The sequence below is a fragment of the Cololabis saira genome, chromosome 3, assembly GCF_033807715.1.
Source record: "Cololabis saira isolate AMF1-May2022 chromosome 3, fColSai1.1, whole genome shotgun sequence".
Taxonomy (NCBI): domain Eukaryota; kingdom Metazoa; phylum Chordata; class Actinopteri; order Beloniformes; family Belonidae; genus Cololabis; species Cololabis saira.
This window is the reverse complement of record NC_084589.1, coordinates 47,852,196-47,876,176: the sequence shown is the minus strand read 5'-3', so window position 1 is coordinate 47,876,176 and position 23,981 is coordinate 47,852,196. Positions and strand designations below refer to the sequence as shown.

At 38.6% G+C, this 23,981-nt stretch overlaps 1 protein-coding gene and 1 pseudogene across 1 annotated transcript; both read right to left on the bottom strand.

Annotated features, from left to right (window-relative positions):
- Positions 1-12,929: 12,929 nt before the first annotated feature.
- Positions 12,930-13,748, bottom strand: LOC133440463 (zinc finger protein 239-like; annotated as a pseudogene).
- A 112-nt stretch (positions 13,749-13,860) lies between these two features.
- Positions 13,861-23,657, bottom strand: LOC133440717 (zinc finger protein 177-like). Its single transcript, XM_061718036.1, has 2 exons — positions 22,905-23,657; positions 13,861-13,864 (listed from the first exon to the last, which is right to left on the bottom strand). The coding sequence occupies exons 1-2, from the start codon at positions 23,507-23,509 to the stop codon at positions 13,861-13,863; spliced, it is 609 nt and encodes a 202-aa protein (XP_061574020.1). The 5' UTR covers positions 23,510-23,657.
- Between the last annotated feature and the right edge of the window lie 324 nt (positions 23,658-23,981).

Here is a 23,981-nt window from a genome sequence, read left to right as displayed (position 1 = left end):
GATAATGATTACATGTATTCCAAGTACCTCTAAAGGTGCAATATTGGAATTTTTTGATAAGGACAGAGAGCATTTCTGTAGCTATTATGAAGAAAAATGGAGAAATAGGACAGCCTTGTTTTACTCCTCGTTTAATTGTAAATCGAGGTGATGCGTCTTTTGGTAAAGATATACAGCTATTTGAACTTTGATGAAGGGATTCAAAGATATTTATGAATTTATCACCAAATCCAATTCATTTTAAACACTGAAAAATGAATGGGTGCTCAATCGAATCAAACGCTTTATAAAAGTCAAGAAACAAAATAAAATCATCATCTTCTATTAAATTATTATAGTCTAGAACAGGGGTTTTCAACTAGATTCGGCCGGGGGCCACATCTGCAAAAGGACTGTATGGAGAGGGCCGCACAATTTGAAAATGTGGGGGTTTTCAAAATGTATTTTGCAGTCAAAGACGAAGACTTATGTATATATAATACATTTGTATACATTTGAATATATCTAGTTTACATATGAATTATGTATTAATTGTCTCCAGATTTAGTCAATGTGAATGTTAAATATAATATTCAGATAAAGAAATATTACTTTAAATGCAAGTTCATTTTGAAACCATGCATTGTACAAACTTAATGAAGTTGATATTGACCTACTTTTAATAAAATACGCCATATAGACAGGGTCAATTTTCACAAAATCAGAACCCCGAAGGCATTTTGTGAATATTTATAATATACAACATTTCTAGGGGTATTAAAGGGTGCTGAATCCAAATCTGCTGTATATGAAGCTCAAAAATGTCCCAAAATGCCTCAAAATTGAGAAATCCAACATGGCCGCCACTGCCAGGCTGAAATCTATTTTTCAGTATATCTTTTTGACTAAACAAGGTACAAACATGAATTAAAAGTGGTTTTGTAAGTTTTCCTACATGGGCAATTCGATGCCATATTCAGAATTGAGATGTAATGTGAAGAAACTGCTTAGATATTGCAAAAATAGTTGTTTTTAACTATGAATAATTACTCAATTATTATCATTATTATTAGGCTACTTTTACTTACTTTGTATTTTGTTTTGAGGTCAAATGTATCAAATGTGCTGGAATGGAACCTTTGCCATCCCCAATCTCACCCCACCCCCCAAGCTTAGCTTTTCTCACACTTCTCAGAACGGCTGATCGGAAACATGAGACAGCTAACAGGTAAAGTCATGTCCAGTGTATATTTTGATAATGTGACATGTTTTATGTAGTTTAAATAATCGCAGTATATATTTTTAGCATTTTTGATCACTAAAAGAAGCCTAACTAGCTAATGTTAGCTAGCTAGTTTCTGGGATTAGCTAACGTTAGTGGCTAGCTAACATTACTGGCTCAATGAGCTAGCTAAATAAATACATATCGATGTCTTAGACTTTGCATTCGTATTCTAAGAAAACTCACTCTTTCTTGTAGGTCTGAATTAGTCAATTGGCGACAGAAACCATGGCTGAAGCAATAGATTATACCCAAGAAAGCTTAATGTCCTCGGACCCACAGTTATGCATCATTGTTCAGATGGCTGTGTGAAACAGTCTGCTACTACAGTCCGCTCTGTGATTCCTCTTTGGTGCAGGTACTATATTCGTCATTGCCTTGGGGATATTGAGGGTTTCTGACTTGGAGTAAAGATCAATTCCTTCAAGGAGATCACCTTCAGGTGGACCACATTGCCAGGCGGCCACTTGAGTGGCATGGAATGTCCCTTTTCCGTCCAGAGTGTATTTGTTGATGTCAACATTGTCCGCTGAGAAATGAAGAAAGCGACCCTATATCAGATTTTGTGGAACAACGGCACCATCATCCCCCATGGTTTCCAAGGTCGTCTTAGCCAGTGCAGTGTCAAGTTTGATTACCTCACGGTAACTCATAACATGACCTGCCTGGTGAAACATGTTCACCAACTCCTTCGAACGTGTAGCTTGATGAAGGGTACTGGCCAGTCCTATGTGCTTCGGAGTGAGGAACTTGTCTCCACTAGCTGTGTACATAAGATCCTGTGCAATGCTGAGGATCTTCGGCAGGAGGGTCCCCCCTTATGAGCCTGGTCCTGCTCAAGGTTTCTTCCCTCCTAAAGGGGAGGTTTTCCTTGCCACTGTTTGGCTTAAGGCTTTTCTCCCACTAGGGGAGTTTTTACCTGCCATTGTTTATGTAATATGTGCTCGGGGGTTTATGTTCATGTTCTGGGTCTCTGGAAAGCGTCTAGAGACAACATCTGTTGTATTAGACGCTATATAAATAAAATTGAATTGAATTAAGCTGTCGTTTGGCTGTGTTATCATAATCTTCAACGTCATCCCCCAGCAGGCGCTGACCACCTAGTAACAAGTTGAGGAACATGTACAGAATGTTGGGTATGCTGTCTATTGCTCTGTTTTCACTGATGTCCATCCCCTCTTGTTTTGGATGTGATATCATATCTCTTCGGATGTGCAATGCCACATGGACAATGTTCAGGAACATATCTTGATCCTTATGTTTGAATGTAGGAATGACTCTATGAATATTGGAAGTGTCATCTTTTACCTTTGCAGATACTGGAATGTGCCGGTATTTGGATGGAACCAAGACAGTACAAGGTTCATTTCGAGGCTGATCATGCAGTACAACAAAGTCGTATATGCCCTCAAGACGATCAGCTATTTGTTCCTTCGGCTTAGAAATTTAGATGGTATATCTAATTGAGCCTCATTAGCTAGTGTAGAGTGCCGGTCCCACACATGTACAAGATCCAGAATATCCGCTTGCTTTGCTGATTGTTCAAGTTCTTGGCAGATCCACTCTGGCATGGCATTTCCGTGCTCGGAAGTGACTCCATGCGCTTGGTCCTACGTTCAAACCTGTTTTTGCAAGTCATGTGATAACTTCCTTCTGCAGCTATAAGATCATTTACTCAATCTAGTCGCACTCTTAAGAATGAATCACACTTTACTGCTTGTAGGATTCTGCTGCTGACTTTCATTTCTTGTATGAGATGTAGTTTTTCTTTCTGATCTTGGTGGCAAAAGATACACTGCTTCCAATCTATTGGAGGTATTTTGCTCCGTAGACTAACATTTTGCGGAGTCGGGGTGGATGCAGACGAACTTTGTTTGGTATCTTTTTTCGATTCTGCCTTCAATTTCCTTTCTATTTCACGTTTATTCATGTATTTTGCTCGGCAGTTCCTATGCCATAAGAATTGCTGAGGCAACTCTCCTTGAAGTATCTCAGTAAGTCAATTGGTTGCATTTCGGAAATTGTCATGATGTAATTTCATCCGGAGTTGTCTTAGTGTCAGCTGACTGGAGGCCATCCTTACTAATTGTCATGAGATTTTGCTTATTGTCTTCCTGGCATATGATGCATAACTGTGGGTCCAAGGACATTAAGCTTTCTTGGGTATAATCTATTGCTTCAGCCATGGTTTCTGTCGCAAATTGACTAATTCAGACCTACAAGAAAGAGTGAGTTTTCTTAGAATACGAATGCAAAGTCTAAGACATCGATATGTATTTATTTAGCTAGCTCATTGAGCCAGTAATGTTAGCTAGCCACTAACGTTAGCTAATCCCAGCAACTAGCTAGCTAACATTAGCTAGTTAGGCTTCTTTTAGTGATCAAAAATGCTAAAAATATATTCTGCGATTATTTAAACCACATAAAACATGTCACATTATCAAAATATACACTGAACATGACTTTACCTGTTAGCTGTCTCATGTTTCCGATCAGCCGTTCTGAGAAGTGTGAGAAAAGCTAAGCTTGGGGGGTGGGGTGAGATTGGGGATGGCAAAGGTTCCATTCCAGCACATTTGATACATTTGACCTCAAAACAAAATACAAAGTAAGTAAAAGTAGCCTAATAATAATGATAATAATTGAGTAATTATTCATAGTTAAAAACAACTATTTTTGCAATATCTAAGCAGTTTCTTCACATTACATCTCAATTCTGAATATGGCATCGAATTGCCCATGTAGGAAAACTTACAAAACCACTTTTAATTCATGTTTGTACCTTGTTTAGTCAAAAAGATATACTGAAAAATAGATTTCAGCCTGGCAGTGGCGGCCATGTTGGATTTCTCAATTTTGAGGCATTTTGGGACATTTTTGAGCTTCATATACAGCAGATTTGGATTCAGCACCCTTTAATACCCCTAGAAATGTTGTAAATATTCACAAAATGCCTTCAGCACTTTAAATAAGCACATTTTCAGAAATTCTGCCTAGACTAATAATGACAAAGCACCACTTTCCACCAAGATTTCCTTATTTGAATATTATATTAAGCATTGAGCACAAGCATTTCATTTTCCCCACTTATTCCACCGAACACCGAAAGTGTTTTTTTTACTATTTTCGTCCGAACATTCGATGCATCACTATTATTTAAAAAAAAAAAAAAAAAAAAAAAAAAAAACATTTTTTTTTTTTTCAACAAACAACCCCTTTTTGAAATATGACCAGGGGCCAAATAAAAGCTCCTGGCGGGCCGCATGTGGCCCGCGGGCCGCCATTTTAATATCCCTGGTCTAGAAGATCGAGGATTAAGTGAATATTGTTGTGAATGGATCTACCCCTCATGAAGCCAGATTGGGAGTCACTTGTGATTTTGTGCAAATGCTTTTTTAATCTGTTATCATAAATGAGGGTTACAATTTTGTAATCATTGTTCAATAAGGTGATCGGTCTAAGATTTTGTAACACTTTTGGGTTTTGAGTTATTATTCCTTGTTTCATACTAGAGGGAAATGTGATATTGTTAGTTGCTTCTTTTAACATAAGAGAGAACGGTTCTTTAATAAATCCCAGAAATGTTTATAAAAAGTTGCAGTAAGACCATCACTCCCTGGGGATTTGTCCAAATACAAACTGTTAACTGCACCGTCAAGTTCAACAGAAGAAATATCAGCATCACGTAAATCTGCAAACTGTTTTTCTATAGTTGGAATAAGATCTTTGATATAGTTAAAAAAGTTGTCAGCATCATCTCTAGAGAAAGATGAGGAATAAAACTTACTGTAGAAGGAAACTATTTCTCTGGCAATCACAGCTGGATCTGTGACAGTTTGATCTTTAATCACCAGTGATTTGATTGAATTTCTTTCCCGTTTTCTTTTTTCTAATCGACAAAAGTATGATGTGCTTTTTTCTCCTTCCTCTATCCATTTTGCTCTTGATCTTATATAAGAACCTTCGGCTCTCCTGAGATAGATTTCATCAAGCTTAATTTGCTAAATTTGTCATTTTTGTTTATCCTCATCAGTCTGTAAAGTTTTATTGCAATATGAGTTTATTTCTTTAATAATTTCTGATAATTTGTTATTTCTGTTACGTGATTTTCCAAAACTAATAGCAAATTCTCAAACTTTAAATTTTAAGAATTCCCATTTAGCAACATAAGATATTATTGATTCATCACACTTTACATCTGAGATTAAGATTTCCATTCCATCATGAAAGGCCTGGCATTTCAATAAACTTGCGTTAAATTTCCAGTACTCTTTGTTCCTACGATGGATTAAATACATATCAAACCTGCAATTTTGATTTCAAAGTATTGTTCCTGCCACTTTCATTTTCTTTGCCATGTAAAGATTTTTTTCAGTTCAACAGTGATATTCACCATTTTAATACAAGACAGGCTAATCATTTAAATCTCCTGAAGTTCCGTACTGGTTTGTGTCAGTTCTCCATCAGATACAGTTATGGAACACCTACAGCAATCTCGTCTACCTCTACTTCATTCAATCATTTTAAAAATAAACTCAGGACACATTTAATTGATCACATTACCTAATGATATTTCTAGATTTGTTATTTTTTTCTTTAATCATGTAGATACCATGTATTCTATTCATGCTGCTGTTTATTTGCTTTGTCTTTGTTTTTAGACTGCAATCATGTATTCTGCATATTTTAAATCTTTGTACAATCTTTTGCTGTATTTTACAGGTAGAGGCCTCGTATAAGCCCCTTGGGCTTTTTGCCTCAGCCTAGCACATTACCAATCTCTCTTTTACATTTGTATGTTACTTGTTCTGTTTTTATACTGTGCTGAATAAATGAATAAAATAAAATAAAAAAATCTACACAGAGCCACTGTGATCTGCATCTTTTCTACAGAATAAAGGATTAAGTGTAAAGTGTGAAATACAAAACAGCGCAAATAATGTTCAAAGCAAAGAATAATCTACTACCATCTAATTTTAGAAAACATAAAGTAGGAACAACAATGTGCAGCATGTGCATATGGAACTGTGGAGACTCTGTGGAACAGTTTGGAGCTGGAAATGAAAAAGTACTAACATAAATCTGTTTAAAAAGAGATACAAACAATTATTTACAGTTTTTCTCTATTGCCAAAACACAAAACCCAGTACTCTAAACCAAATGACCAGTTGCCTAAACACATTTAGTAAAACTACCCCCCTTTTGCCACAACCACAAACACAATTCACTTGTAGACACTTTTCACAAAACCCATCCCCTTTTTCTCAAAACTCTAAACACATTTTGCCGTGCTAAAACACATTTTGCATATAACTCTGCTCCAATATCCATTGTGAAGCTCATGTGATGCAAAATGCTACCCACAATCAGCAAAACTTGAACACAATGAACATACCTGGTGTCAATCAGTAAACACAACTACTCATAATTGAAAACACCTATTGCAAATGATGTGACCACACCTATATAAGTCAGTGCAGTTTGCTGAAGCCTCAAAAACAAAAATAGATGATCAAGACAGGAGAAGAGGAGTTCGTGTCAGATGTGTTTGGCATTTGAGAAGGAAATACCATTTAGTGAAGAGTTAACACTGTTTTGAGGGTAGAGTGTGCTTTTGCAAGAGAAGTGTAGGATTTTGCATTTTGTGTGTGAGTTTTGTAATTTGTGTTTAGAGTTTTGAAAAAAGTGAGGTAGTCTATCAGGAAATGTGTTTAAACAATTGTGAAAAACTGTAACATCAATCAGCAATTCATTAGTGTATGTCTGCCACCCTACTCTCCGTTCCTAAACCCAATAGAGGAGTTCTTCTCATCATGGCGGTGGAAGGTCTATGACCGCCAACCTTACACCAGAGAGAACCTTCTCAGGGCTATGGACCTGGCCTGTGATGATGTGGCTGTGGAGAAGTTCCAAGGCTGGGTGTGGCATGCCAGGGCATTCTTCCCACGTTGTTTGGCTATGGACAATATTGCCTGTGACGTTGATGAGGTCTTGTGGCCCCACCCAGCCCAACGTGATGCCGCCCCATGATTTCGGTGTCAACATACAACATACTGTGTCAATTTTCAAACGTACTGTAATAAAAGAAATACCACCCTGAACATTGTGTTCTCAATTGTTACTGTACTGTATCTATTGTGTGTAATGGATCCTCTATGGAGTTTACAGTACTCATTTTTGCATTGAGTTGTGATATTACTGCATTTTCTGCATTATGTAACTATTCCCATGAAATGCACAAATCTATAGTAAATGCCCAAAACATATTTGAGAATAAATAAGGGTTGCTCAAATGCATCCTGGCAGTTGTGAAACTGTAAAAAGAACAGTCTCACACTGTGAACATTGTGTTTTAAATTTTTTTGGTAATGTGGTTAATGATGCTCAGTAGTGTTTACATTTTTGCAGGCCTTGAGTGGTATTTTGGTGTCAGAGTTTGCTTTTGAGCATATGAGCAACTGTTTTGGTGTGATGGGTTGGTCTTTGTGCATATGAGCAACTGTTTTGGTGTGATGGTTTGGTTTTTGTGCATATGAGCAACTGTGTTGGTGTGATGGGTTGGTCTTTGTGCATATGAGCATCTGTTTTGGTGTGATGGGTTGGTTTTTGAGCATATGAGCATCTGTTTTGGTGTGATGGGTTGGTTTTGAAAAGAAACTGTGAGGTTTAGTGTACGTAGCTTTAGAAAAGTGTATTGTGTTTAGAGTTTTGTGAAAAGTGAGGGCAGTATCGTGAAATGTGTTTAAGCAATAGTGAAAAACTGTATAAACAGGTATATGGAAGAGGAAATGGGGTAACGAGTGTGAGAAACAAATTAAAGAGGGAAAAATGGTATATTATACTTGCTTAAGATATGTTTAGATATTAATGTGGATATTTATGTAATATATATTATATGTTGAGAGGGATAGTTATAATTATGTAATATATGTTATATATTTATTAGGTATGTAGCATATATATATTTATAGGGATATTAATGTAGTTATATAGTGTATATTTATATAGATTTATAAAATATTTGTATTTTCTATATATTGATATAATATTCATGTAATATTTATATTTTCTATATACTTATATGGATAATTATGTGGTAATAGGCATGTTTTACATAGTATTTATATAGACTATATTTATATGGATATTGTGTAGATATAATAATAGCAATAATGTAAATTCATAGAGTTATAAAGGGGTAGGAACTAGGAAAAAGTGTAGACTTCTTCCTACTCCTTTTTTCCAACATATGTGAATATGAAGATGTTAATGTTTATTTTTTATATACATGTTCGAAATAAAAATGGATTCATTGATAAAGTGTGAAATATCAGTCTGGTCCAGAGTCTGAATGGAGCATGAAAGGCAGCACCGGGTAAACAGAACAACAAGTTAGTTCGGGATGTTTCCGAATCCCACATCAGCAGCTGCTTGAGCTGGGGAGTTTCCCATTGAGTTGGTTTGCTTCATCACCACGGCTTTTAACTGGAAACAAAGGGATCTTGTAGGAGTCATACTCATGTGTTCATTCATTCAACTTTCCAGGGTTACGTACCGACTCTGTGGAGTCTGATTTCAGGTTTCCAGGCGAGGTCCAACAGTCTGCGCTGACGGTCGAGCTCTTCTTCATACTCCAAGATGCTTTTTTCAAACACTGACAATATTTCTACAGCAGCTGCTGTTAGTCGCTGACCGATAAACTCTCTCAGATGATTCACCTTAGACATTGTTGAAGAGGAAAAAGAAAGGAAACAACAGAACCGTCCTCTCCTTCTTCTTCTCTAGGTTTAATGGCGGATCACAACCAACGTTATTAGGTTCTACCGCCACCTGCTGTACCGGAGTGTGTAACATCAGGATCATTATTACACCAGGTTACAGTCTAACTTAAAGGGGGGGGGGGAAGGGAAATACCTAAATAAGATAATCACATTTAAATCTTATTATCTATCCCTGCATCTTTAAGAAAGACAAGGATTATCTTTAAGAAAGACAAGGATTTCCTTATAACAATCCCTCATCACCTCACTCCTCCCTAATAACCTACTAAACTCCATTCCCGTCCCAGCTCGTACATCCTGTCTCCTAAAGCGTTCCTTTCTACCTCATACTTGCCACATTTAAGAATCACATGCTCTACATTCTCTGTGACATCACACTCATCACATTTATCACACACGGACTTTGACATTAAATACAGAGTTGATTTTAAACTAGTATGACCTAATCTTAATCTAGAAATGATGACTTCCTCTCTCCTACACTTTCCTTTGAAAACCTTCACGTTAATTGACTTCTGTATGTTATAAAAATGTCTCCCTTTTACACCGTTGTCCCACACCTTCTGCCATGAATCCCTCACTGCCTTTCTAATTCATGATTTTGCTTCACCTTTACCAAAAGGAATTTCCATAATTACCTCACTACTCAATTTCAATGCTCTTTTAGCAATATTGTCTGCTTTCTCATTGCCATCAACACCCATGTGGGCAGGAACCCAACAAAACTGCACAGTAATTCCAGTTCTGCATAACCTCCACAACACCATTAATATTTCCAACACTAGATCTTCTCTTATTGTTTTATTTGAAGTCAAACTCTGAAGGGCTGCAGTGGAGTCTGAACAAATGACATAGTTCCTTCTCGCAGTTACAGTAAGTATTTCATTTACCAACGAAAGTAATTAGAACAAAATACATACAACATTCTTTCCATCACTGGTTTACTACGACTTCTGTCATTTAGCAGACACTTTTATCCAAAGTGATTTACATCTGAGAAAACAACACAAGCAAGAAGGTTTAGAAAGAGTTTTATTTTTTCCGACACAAAGAGAGCTGACGCAATTTATATGATAAGCTTCTGATTGTTAATATCAAAATATAAAATACAAATATTTTTTAATTCATGTGTTCTTTATTATTTGTCATAAAACATTTATGTTGTTAAGAAACTTTTATAGCAATGGGCTTCTAAATAATACACATGGTAAGTCTTTGAGACATCAAAACATTTAAATATCAAACTATCAAACTATCAAACTGATTTTGGTGTGAAATATATAGATATACAAGACTCATTTAAAGCTGCAGTTTCCAACTTTTAACCACTAGAGGGAATAAAGATCCCAAACTAACCCCCAAACTCAGAATGACGGTTCATTCATGCATGAATCACCCACAGGTTTTCTGCAGGGGTTTGAAGCCTCTTTTTCCTCGTATTGTGGCAGGTTGGAATTATATAAAGCAAGAAGTTTAATGTGTAATTAGGGGCGTGGCCTTTTGATTGGCATTAATTTGTCCAACCTGTAAATAAATACTTTTTCTACGATCTTAGAAAATGTTGGGAGTAAAGAATCAGGCCTGTAATTAGTGAATTGGTGTCTGTCTCCAGTTCTGTACAGTGGGATGACTTTTGCAGTTTTCATTTTTTTTTAAATGTCCCAGTTCTGAGTGACTGATTACAGCTGTATGTCAGTTAACAATCCATCAATAACCTTTTTGACTATTGTCATGTCACCACAGTCAGTTGACACCTTGTTTTTACATTTACTTACAATATCTATGATTTCTCTCTCCTCCACAGCTGTGAGAAACATTGAATCTGGATTTCCACTTATTAATGTTTCCTTCCATCCATCAGCTGATCCAGGATCACACATTTTTCTGCCAGCTTTGGTCCAACACTCACAAAATACCTGTTAAAATTATGAACAACCTGATTCATAAAATTAATGACTCCATCGTTATTGGTTAAATATTGTGGATAATTAGTCTGTCTTGAACTTTTCCTAATGGCATCATTCAATATATTCCAAATACCTTTAACGTTATTTTTAGTCCTTATTCATGAAGGAATTCATGTCTCTCTCCATGAAGGCAAGTGGTCTCGGCTCTGAAACAGCAAAGTCGTCCCTCCCTTATCATATTATTATTTTTATTATTATTGTAATTATTATTACAAAAGTGCATCTCCAATCATTGAGTTTGCACTTTGAAAGAGATGGAAAATGGACTGGTACCAAAAGCCAGGCTTGTTGCACAAGGTTTTGAGGAAGTGCAAGTTTCTGCTACAGAAGGAATCTCCAACCTGTGCTTCAGTCTCTGAGGCTCCTTGTGGCAGGAAGTTATCAAAAACAATGGACACTGCATATGATGGACATAAAATCTGCCTTTTTTCATGGACTAGAAATGTGGAGAGACATTTTTTATTATTATCATTAAGATAGATTGTTCACTCTTGGGTTTATGTTGAGCTTTTATAACTCACCACCAGGGGGCACTGCTGCTCTTTCTACATATGGAGAGTGTAATATTCCAGAATTATAAACAATATAATAAGTCATCCATTTAAAATGAAAACTTAATGACATTTTCATGATTATTTCTGACTAAATATGAGTTGAGGTAAAAAGACATTTACTCCTAAACGGATGTCTGATATAAAAGGGTTAAATCCAAAGTCTGTCCTCTTCCTGGAATCTGATCCCGATGATCCTCCCTCTTCTTCCTGCTCTCCAACCTGCAGATCTGCAGCTTCAACACGTATCTCAACATCAGCTTTATAATAAATCATGTGTCAGACGAGTTGTAAATCTAGTACAACTTGATTTTATACATGTGATTCAATAATAGTTAATTTCATATTATTTAAATAATATGAAAACGTACACAGATATGTCGTAACTTTAGCTTATATAGTTACAATAACAGCATGGATCATTTGAATTAGATTGTTTTGACTTAGTTTGTCCCATGAATTATCACAATAATCTGATGTACGCGCAGCTCAGATTTAAAATTCTCAAAGCCTTTTACAGTTTACAGCGAACTATAATATCACAATATATCGTAAAATTTGGATACCGCAATATCGTATTGTATCGTGACTCAAGTATCGTGATGTGTATCCCACATTACGCTAATTTCCTCATTCACCTTTAAACCAAATGTTCTTGTTTTCTAAATCAATAAAAACATTTTAAAGGGGAAATAAAAGCAAACCGTATAATATCTGACTGCACTGACTTCTGAAATCTTCATGGTTTTTTGTTTAATGCTGCAGACATTAAAGTTTAGAAAATGGTGACAGATGGTTGGCTGTTCCGTTTCTGACGTGTTGATGGTTGCGTTTCTTCTTTTGTTCTCGTTTCTCTGAAGATTCTTTATGTTTTTCAGAGGAACGTTGTAAAAACTGAACACGTAAATATATCACACTTGGACTAACCTCAGAACGGAGTAGATGGAGAGAGTTTAACAACATGGAGCTGCAGATTAACTTTACAAAGACAATGTGAGTGAAGAAGAAACAGACGGGAAAAAGGACATGTGAGAGAGGCTTTGTAGATGAACGAAATAAACTGTCACATTTAAAGAAACTTCAGCACATACTAACAGCTCTTTATTTGCACCGTGGAGACGGCAAGTTACCAACAGCAACAAATAATAAGATTTTAAGAAGGAACAGGGATTCAAACAAACTCAATGCAGAACTTTAAGAAAAAAAGTACACAACCACATCGTTCCCTCTGCGTCAAGTTGACGGAGAAGCATAAATCCGGGTTGAACCTGCAACCCTTGTGGGGAGGGGATTAGGCTCATCAGCCACAGGAGGTGGTGGTTGGACTTCTGCGGGTTCTTCTTTTGTGGGTCAGACATGAGTGGACAGCTGCCCCCGGAGGACGACAACATGAGCTTCATTTGTCACGAGTCACCAGACTTCTCCTCCGGGTGATTTTTCATGTGACTCAGCAAATAAATTCTGCGGCTAAAACCTTTGTTGCACGTCTTGCACAAATATCGCTTCTCGCCCATGTGTGTGGTTATGTGGCAGTTAAGATCCGGTAAATTAGTAAAGGTTTTTCCGCAGGTGTTGCACAGGTACGGCCTTTCGCCCGTGTGGATCCTCGAGTGAATCACCAGGGTGGAACGTAGCCTGTAACCTTTTCCACATGTTTTGCAGTTGTAGGGCTTCTCGCCCATGTGCGTGGTAATGTGCCGTTTAAGAGTTGATGATTCAGTAAAGGTTTTGTTGCAGGTGTTGCACAGGTACGGCCTTTCGCCCGTGTGGATCCTCGAGTGAACCACCAGGTGGGAATGTTGCCTGTAACTCTTTCCACATGTTTTGCAGATGTAGGGCTTCTCGCCCGTGTGGGTCCTCGAGTGGACCACCAGGCTGGAACGTTCTGTGTAACTTTTTCCACATGTTTTGCAAGTGTAGGGCTTCTCGCCCATGTGCATGGTTATGTGCCGTTTAAGATTTGATAATGTAGTAAAGGTTTTGCCGCAGGTGTTGCACAGGTACGGCCTTTCGCCAGTGTGGGTCCTCGAGTGAATCACCAGGCTGGAATTTTGCCTGTAACTTTTTCCACACGTTTTGCAGACGTAGAGCTTCTCGCCCATATGGATCATTTTATGCTTCTTGAATGTTGATGATTTGTAAACGATTTTCCGCAGGGGTTCCACAGGTACGGCCTTTCGCTAGTGTGGATCTTCATGTGATCCATTAAAATACTACTTTTACTGAACTCTTTCCTGCAAGTGCTGCAAGAAAACGCCTTCTTCCCCGTGTGGGTCATGGTCATCTTTGATTTACAGTTGCTATCTGATGGGACAGCAGCATATTCGTGGTCACCGTGTCGTCTCATTGGCTCCGGATCTGCAGTTTTACTGGAGTCTGAGCGTAAACTTTCAGTCCCTTCTTCATCTTTGTTTTGAGCTTCAGGAGAAGTGTGCAACAGCAGCTGGACACAGTTTGGTCCTGGTTCACCATTTTCAACTTTCTCATGAGCGACACTGACCAATGAGATATCCACCTCTACGTCCTTGTGCTTCATCTCCTGACCGCTGGAGTCTTCCTCCAGTTCTGTAGTCTGTGGATGCCCTGGTTCCTCCTGGTCCGGGCTGCAGCTCCTCTCCAGGTTATCCAGGTGCTGGTCACTGAAAACCCCGTCCTCCTCCACCTTACAAACATTTTCTTGTGGGAGTTCTGGAATTACAAAATGGGACAAAATTATTGGATTTTAACAAATCAAAAGTGCTTCCCAGTGTTGATTGTTTGGTTGTATTTGTGAGGTTTAAAGTTTGTGCTGAACCTTCGGTCTTCCACTTCATCTATGTAGTATATATTTGAAAACAAGTGCATTACTCTGTGTGACCACAGACTGTGACTGTACTCTTGTGTTACTGCGTTGGTATCGAGACAGTTGAAGAATAAAGTTGTTGTTCTAGAAAAGGCTTCTTCTGCGTCATATACAGTGGGGAGAACAAGTATTTGATACACTGCCGATTTTGCAGGTTTTCACACTTGCAAAGCATGTAGAAGTCTGTAATTTTTATCATAGGTACTCTCCAACTGTGAGTGATGGAATCTAAAAAAAAAATCCAGAAAATCACATTGTATGATTTTTAAGTAATTAATTTGCATTTTATTGCAGGACATAAGTATTTGATCACCTGTCAACCAGTAAGACTTCCGGCTCTCACAGACCTGTCAGTTCTTCTTTAAGAAGCCCTCCTGTTCTCCACTCATTACCTGTATTAACTGCACCTGTTTGAACTTGTTACTCGTATAAAAGACACCTGTCCACACACTCAATCAAACAAACGCCAACCTCTCCACAATGGCAAAGACCAGAGAGCTGTGTAAGGACATCAGGGATAAAATTGTAGACCTGCACAAGGCTGGGATGGGCTACAGGACAATAGGCAAGCAGCTTGGTGAGAAGGCAACAACTGTTGGCGCAATTATTAGAAAATGGAAGAAGTTCAAGATGACGGTCAATCTCCCTCGGTCTGGGGCTCCATGCAAAATCTCACCTCATGGGGCATCAATGATCATGAGGAAGGTGAGGGATCAGCCCAGAACTACACGGCAGGACCTGGTCAATGACCTGAAGAGAGCTGGGACCACAGTCTCAAAGAAAACCATTAGTAACACACTACGCCGTCATGGATTAAAATCCTGCAGCGCACGCAAGGTCCCCCTGCTCAAGCCAGTGCATGTCATGGCCCGTCTGAAGTTTGCCAATGACCATCTGGATGATCCAGAGGAGGAATGGGAGAAGGTCATGTGGTCTGATGAGACTAAAATAGAGCTTTTTGGTCTAAACCCCATCCGCCGTGTTTGGAGGAAGAAGAAGGACGAGTACAACCCCAAGAACACCATCCCAACCGTGAAGCATGGAGGTGGAAACATCATTCTTTGGGGATACTTTTCTGCAAAGGGGACAGGACGACTGCACCGTATTGAGGGGAGGATGGATGGGGCCATGTATCGCGAGATCTTGGCCAACAACCTCCTTCCCTCAGTAAGAGCATTGAAGATGGGTCGTGGCTGGGTCTTCCAGCATGACAACGACCCGAAACACACAGCCAGGGCAACTAAGGAGTGGCTCCGTAAGAAGCATTTCAAGGTCCTGGAGTGGCCTAGCCAGTCTCCAGACCTGAACCCAATAGAAAATCTTTGGAGGGAGATGAAAGTCTGTATTGCCCAGCGACAGACCCAAAACCTGAAGGATCTGGAGAAGATCTGTATGGAGGAGTGGGCCAAAATCCCTGCTGCAGTGTGTGCAAACCTGGTCAAGAACTACAGGAAACGTCTGATCTCTGGAATTGCAAACAAAGGTTTCTGTACCAAATATTAAGTTCTGTTTTTCTGATGTATCAAATACTTATGTCCTGCAATAAAATGTAAATTAATTACTTAAAAATCATATATTGTGATTTTCTGGATTTTTTTTATGGCGCTTTTGCATTAGTATCACCTTAGCTCGGTTCTACCCGTTTTGCGCTTTCGCATTAGGGCTGAGACGAGTAGAGCCGCTCCAAGTCGATACTTTTTTCTGTAACCATTTCAGTGAGGTTCTGAAAGCGGGCTGAGCAGGGACTATTTCTGACGTCACCACCTCCTCGCCACCGATGGGGCGGGGACGTCACCACCCTCCGCGCCTCTGATTGGTCGGGGGGCGGGGCCGTCAAACGTTTGAATCAGGAAGCGGGAGTCAGCGCGAGGGGACTCGCGGCTCGCGGCGATTTTATTATAAAGCGCAAAACGTCTGTTTGGTGATCCAACTCTGAGGTGCAGATGTTCATAAACCTGGTGGCTGTCGAGAAAAAATTAAAAAAGCGATGTAGACGGGCTGTTTTTTTCTCAGCCGCTCCCGGCTCCAGCTGATTTCTCATCAGCGCCGACATGAACAAAGCGGTTGCGCAATCGAGTACGTCACAGCAGCTTCACCCAAACCTGCCCGCTTCTCCCCTGGCAGTGCGAAAACACACGTGTGGGGCCGTGTAAAGCCGCACCGAGCCGTGCCGGGCTGAGCCGATACTAGTGGAAAAGTGCCATTAGATTCTGTCACTCACAGTTGAAGAGTACCTATGATAAAAATTACAGACTTCTACATGCTTTTCAAGTCGGAAAACCTGCAAAATCGGCAGTGTATAAAATACTTGTTCTCCTCACTGTATAACGATCTAACTACAAGTCCTGCATATGATCACCTATATGAGCATCCTCCAACGATCATGTTTTTGCCAGTGTCATCTCACAAGTTCTAGTTCTAAGGTATTAGAGTGTATAACAAAATTAATGTTGACCGGTTTGAGATGCAGGTTGATGACATCCTATGGGATGATGGATACACCCATGATGATGTTGAACAAGCATATCAGTCATTTTTCAAGTCTTTCAACAGGTACTTTCCTCTTGTCAGCAAAAAAGCAAACAAGATCTATACATTTAGAAAACCCTGGTTTACACCAGATCTCCATAAGTCTCTGAAAGCTAAGAATAGAATGTATAAAAAATTCATAAGTAATCCATTCCCAATTAATATAGCAAATTATGAGACATTTTGTAACAATTATAATCATCTTGTTAGAACTGCCAAGAAAAAGTCCGACAAATTCAATGAGGCTTCTAATAACATAAAAACTACCTGGGGAGTCATTAACCAGCTTCTAAATATGAATAAGTCTACAGCCACTCTTCCATCTCAATTTGTTGATGAAAATCGAGTCTACTCTGACCCATCTGACATTGCATATGTTTTTAACAATTATTTTGTTAATATTGGTACAGTTCTTTCAGAAAGGATAACTCCTATAGCCGCGTCTCCATCTGAGTTTCTGACAGGTTCCCATCCTTCTATTCAGAGCTTCAAGCCTCCTACAGAGAAGGAAATCTTGGACATAATTATGTGCCTGAAAGACTCAGCTTCTGGTCATGATGAGGTCAGATCTAACTTAATTATGAAAACTACACATTCAATTGCTAAGCCTTTGACCCATATTTTCACCAAATCTTTAGAAACTGGAATAATACCCAATGACCTCAAAATTGCCAAAGTACTCCCTGTTTACAAATCTGGAGACCATAGTGTATTTAGTAACTACCGGCCCATTTCTGTTCTCCCATGTTTCTCAAAGATCCTGGAGAAATTGGTCTATAACAGAATGATGAAACATTTGCAGGACTGTAATATACTGTATAAACACCAATATGGATTTAGGAAAAAAAAATCCTTCTACAGAAATGGCTATACTCAATTGGTTGATAAAATTCACACTGCAATCAATAATAATGAATACGCTTTGGGAATCTTTCTTGATTTATCCAAAGCTTTTGACACAGTTAATTTTGATATTCTTCTTCAAAAATTATTACACTATGAATTTGCTGGAATCACTCATGTGTGGCTTTTCAATTATATTCATGACTGTCAGCAATTTGTCATCATTGACCGTAAATCATCAGAGAGGGCCGCCTTAAAATGCGGGGTCCCGCAGGGGTCTATACTAGGGCCCCTGTTGTTTTTGATTCATATAAATGATTTGGCCGCAGCATTGTCCTCCTTGTTTCCTGTACTTTTTGCGGATGATACAAACGTATTTATTTCACATAATGATTTTCATCTCTAATGGGAAAGGCCAACCATGATTTACAAAACATTTAAAAATTGTTTAATATTAACAAAAATCCCTGAATATAAAAAAAATCTAATTTTATTATATTTGCATCAAAAAATAAAATATATTGTAAATCTAACACCGATCTGTCTATAGGAGATGACCCGCTCACTCAGGTTACATCAACAACCTTCCTTGGTGTAATTATCCATGAAAGTTTAAGCTGGAAAAACCACATCAACCATGTCTGTAAAAAATATCTAAATCTATTGGTAGGTTATTTGGGGAGCTAGCTACAACACACATCTTCATAAACTTAATATGTTGCAAAAAAGATTCTGCAGGATTGCCACACACAGTAATTGGTCTGCTCATTCTGCCTCTCTTTTAAAACAACTCAATATTTTACCCATCTTTAAGTTAAATACATATCAAACCTGCAATTTTATTTTCAAAGTATTGTTCCTGCCAGTTTCATTTTCTTTGTCATGTAAAGATTGTTTTCAGTTCAACAGTGATATGCACCATTTTAATACAAGACAGGCTAATCATTTAAATCTCCTGAAGTTCCGTACTGGTTTGTGTCAGTTCTCCATCAGATACAGTTATGGAACACCTACAGCAATCTCGTCTACCTCTACTTTTTTCAATAATTTTAAACGTAAACTCAGGACACATTTAATTGATCAGATTACCTAATGATATTTCTAGATTTGTTATTTTTTCTTTAATCATGTAGATACCATGTATTCTATTCATGCTGCTGTTTATTTGCTTTGTCTTTGTTTTTAGACTGCAATCATGTATTCTGCATATTTTAAATCTTTGTACAATATTTTGCTGTATTTTACAGGTAGAGGCCTCGTATAAGCCCCTTGGGCTTTTTGCCTCAGCCTAGCACATTACCAATCTCTCTTTTACATTTGTATGTTACTTGTTCTGTTTTTATACTGTGCTGAATTAATGAATAAAAAATAAAAATCTACACGGAGCCACTGTGATCTGCATCTTTTCTACAGAATAAAGGATTAAGTGTAAAGTGTGAAACATCAGTCTGGTCCAGAGTGTGAATGGAGCATGAAAGGCAGCACCAAGTAAACAGAACAACAAGTTAGTTCGGGATGTTTCCGAATCCCACATCAGCAGCTGCTTGAGCTGGGGAGTTTCCCATTTAGTTGGTTTGCTTCATCACCACGGCTTTTAACTGGAAACAAAGGGATCTTGTAGGAGTCATACTCATGTGTTCATTCATTCAACTTTCCAGGGTTACGTACCGACTCTGTGGAGTCTGATTTCAGGTTTCCAGGCGAGGTCCAACAGTCTGCGCTGACGGTCGAGCTCTTCTTCATACTCCAAGATGCTTTTTTCAAACACTGACAATATTTCTACAGCAGCTGCTGTTAGTCGCTGACCGATAAACTCTCTCAGATGATTCACCTTAGACATTGTTGAAGAGGAAAAAGAAAGGAAACAACAGAACCGTCCTCTCCTTCTTCTTCTCTAGGTTTAATGGCGGATCACAACCAACGTTATTAGGTTCTACCGCCACCTGCTGTACCGGAGTGTGTAACATCAGGATCATTATTACACCAGGTTACAGTCTAACTTAAAGGGGGGAAAAAAGAAATACCTAAATAAAATAAGATAACCACATTTAAATCTTATTATGTATCCCTGCATCTTTAAGAAAGACAAGGATTTCCTTATAACAATCCCTCATCACCTCACTCCTCCCTAATAACCTACTAAACTCCATTCCCGTCCCAGCTCGTACATCCTGTCTCTTAAAGCGTTCCTTTCTACCTCATACTTGCCACATTTAAGAATCACATGCTCTACATTCTCTGTGACATCACACTCATCACATTTATCACACACGGACTTTGACATTAAATACAGAGTTGATTTTAAACTAGTATGACCTAATCTTAATCTAGAAATGATGACTTCCTCTCTCCTACACTTTCCTTTGAAAACCTTCACGTTAATTGACTTGTGTATGTTATAAAAATGTCTCCCTTTTACACCGTTGTCCCACACCTTCTGCCACGAATCCCTCACTGCCTTTCTAATTCATGATTTTGCTTCACCTTTACCAAAAGGAATTTCCATAATTACCTCACTACTCAATTTCAATGCTCTTTTAGCAATATTGTCTGCTTTCTCATTGCCATCAACACCCATGTGGGCAGGAACCCAACAAAACTGCACAGTAATTCCAGTTCTGCATAACCTCCACAATACCATTAATATTTCCAACACTAGATCTTCTCTTGTTGTTTTCTTTGAAGTCAAACTTTGAAGGGCTGCAGTGGAGTCTGAACAAATGACATAGTTCCTTCTCACAGTTACAGTAAGTATTTCATTTACCAACAAAAGTAATTAAAACAAAATGCATACAACATTCTTTTCATCACTGGTTTACTACGACTTCTGTCATTTAGCAGACGCTTTTATCCAAAGTGATTTACATCTGAGAAAACAACACAAGCAAGAAGGTTTAGAAAGAGTTTTATTTTTTACGACACAATGAGAGCTGACACAATTTATATGATAAGCTTCTGATTGTTAATATCAATATATAAAATACAAATATTTTTATTTGTCATAAAGCGTTTATGATTTTAAGAAACTTTTATTGCAATGGGCTTCAACATAATACACATGGTAAGTCTTTGAGACATTAAAACATTTAAATATCAAACTGATCAAACTATCAAGCCATCAAACTGATTTTGGTGTGAAATATATAGATATACAAGACACATTTAAAGCTGCAGTTTCCAACATTTAACCACTAGAGGGAATAAAGATCCCAAACTAACCCCCAAACTCAGAATGACGGTTCATTCATGCATGAATCACCCACAGGTTTTCTGCAGGGGTTTGAAGCCTCTTTTTCCTCGTATTGTGGCAAGTTGGAATTATATAAAGCAAGAAGTTTAATGCGTAATTTCTAAGATCTTAGAAAATGTTGGGAGTAAAGAATCAGGCCTGTAATTAGTGAATTGGTGTCTGTCTCCAGTTCTGTACAGTGGGATGACTTTTGCAGTTTTTATTTTTTTTTGTAAATCTCCCAGTTCTGAGTGACTGATTACAGCTGTATGTCAGTTAACAATCCATCAATAACCTTTTTGACTATTGTCATATCACCACAGTCAGTTGACACCTTGTTTTTACATTTACTTACAATATCTATGATTTCTCTCTCCTCCACAGCTAAAGGACAAAAGTGCATCTCCACTTTTCAACTTCATTTGATGACATTTCTCTTTCCACATTGTTTTCTGAGCTAAATGCTGGTTGTACTGATCACGCTGTACCAATAATCTGCGTCACTGACAACTTTCCTCTTGTTGATGCACTGAAGTCTTTTTTTATTTGTGTTTTTATTATTATTACGATAGATTGTTCACTCTTGGGTTTATGTTGAGCTTTTATAACTCACCACCAGGGGGCACTGCTGCTCTTTCTACATATGGAGAGTGTAATATTCCAGAATTATAAACAATAAAATAATTCATCCATCTAAAATGAAAACTTAATTACATTTTTCATGATTATTTCTGACTAAATATGAGTTGAGGTAAAAAGACATTTACTTCTAAACGGATGTCTGATATAAAAGGTTAAATCCAAAGTCTGTCCTCTTCCTGGAATCTGATCCCGATGATCCTCCCTCTTCTTCCTGCTCTCCAACCTGCAGATCTGCAGCTTCAACACGGATCTCAACATCAGCTTTAGAATAAATCATGTGTCAGACGAGTTGTAAATCTAGTACAACTTGATTTTATACATGTGATAAAATAATATTGTTAATTTCATATTATTTAAATAATATGAAAAACGTACACAAATATGTTGTAACTTATTGTTACAATAACACAGCATGGATCATTTGAATTACATTGTTTTGACTTTGAGTTTTTTCCCATGAATTATCACGATAATCTGATGTACGCGCAGCTCAGATTTTAAAATGTATAAAGCCTTTTACAGTTTTCAGCGAACTATGTATAACATCACAATATATAACCTCTGAACGGAGTAGATGGAGAGAGTTTAACAACATGGAGCTGCAGATTAACTTTACAAAGAGATAGTGAGTGAAGAAGAAACAGACGGGAAAGAGGACGTGTGAGAGAAGCTTTGTAGATGAACGAAATAAACTGTCACGTTTAAAGAAACTTCAGCAAATACTAACAGCTCTTTATTTGCACCGTGGAGACGGCAAGTTACCAACAGCAACAAATAACGATTTTAAGAAGGAACAGGGATTCAAACAAACTCAATGCAGAACTTTAAAAAAAAAGTACACAACCACATCGTTCTCTCTGCGTCAAGTTGATGGAGAAGCATAAATCCGGGTTGAACCTGCAACCCTTGTGGGGAGGGGATTAGGCTCATCAGCCACAGGAGGTGGTGGTTGGACTTCTGCAGGTTCTTCTTCTGTGGGTCAGACAGGAGTGGACAGCGGCCCCCGGAGGACGACAACATGAACTTCATTTGTCACGAGTCACCAGACTTCTCCTCCGGGTGATTTTTCATGTGACTCAGCAAATCAATTCTGCGGCTAAAACCTTTGTTGCACATCTTGCACTAATATCACTTCTCGCCCCGTGTGTGTGGTTATGTGGCTTTTAAGATCTCCGGTGTGGATCCTCGAGTGAATAACCAGGTTGGAACGTTCTGTGTAACTTTTTCCACATGTTTTGCAGATGTAGGGCTTCTCTCCCGTGTGTGTGGTTATGTGCCGTTTAAGAATTGATGACTGAGTAAAGGTTTTTCCGCAGGTGTTGCACAGGTACGGCTTCTCGCCCGTGTGGGTCCTCGAGTGAACCACCAGGTGGGAACGTAGCCTGTAACTTTTACCACATGTTTTGCAGATGTAGGGCTTCTCGCCCGTGTGCGTGGTTATGTGGCGTTTAAGATCTGATGATTGGGTAAACGATTTTCCGCAGGTGTTGCACAGGTACGGCCTTTCGCCAGTGTGGATCTTCACGTGATCCATTAAATTACTACTTTTACTGAACTCTTTCCTGCAAGTGCTGCAAGAAAATACCTTCTTCCCCGTGTGGGTCCTGGTCAGCTTTGATTTACAGTTGCTGTCTGACGGGACAGCAGCATCTTCGTGGTCACCGTATCGTCTCATTGGCTCCGGATCTGCAGTTTTACTGGAGTCTGAGCGTAAACTTTCAGTCCCTTCCTCATCTTTGTTTTGAGCTTCAGGAGAAGTGTGCAACAGCAGCTGGCCACAGTTTGGTCCTGGTTCATCATTTTCAACTTTCACATCAGCGACATTGACCAATGAGACATCCACCTCTACGTCCTCGTGCTTCATCTCCTGACGGCCGGAGTCTTCCTCCAGTTCTGTAGTCTGTGGATGCCCTGGTTCCTCCTGGTCCGGGCTGCAGATCCTCTCCAGGTTATCCAGGTGCTGGTCACTGAAAACCCCGTCCTCCTCCACCTTACAAACATTTTCTTGTGGGAGTTCTGGAATTACAAAAAGGGACAAAAAGATAGGATTTTAACAAGTCAAAAGTGCTTCCCAGTTTTGATTGTTTGGTTGTATTTGTGAGGTTTAAAGTTTGTCCTGAACCTTCGGTCTTCCCCTTCATCTATGTAGTATATTTGAAAACAACGGCATTACTCTGTGTGACCATTAGGCGGCACTGTGAGTCTACTCTTGTGTTACTGCGTTGGTATCGAGACAGTTGAAGAATAAAGTTGTTGCATTTCAGGTTGAGCATTTCTGAATTCTTGTATTGTCAGCATCCCGTTTGTCCAGTCTTTTACACACTATCCAAAGTGCA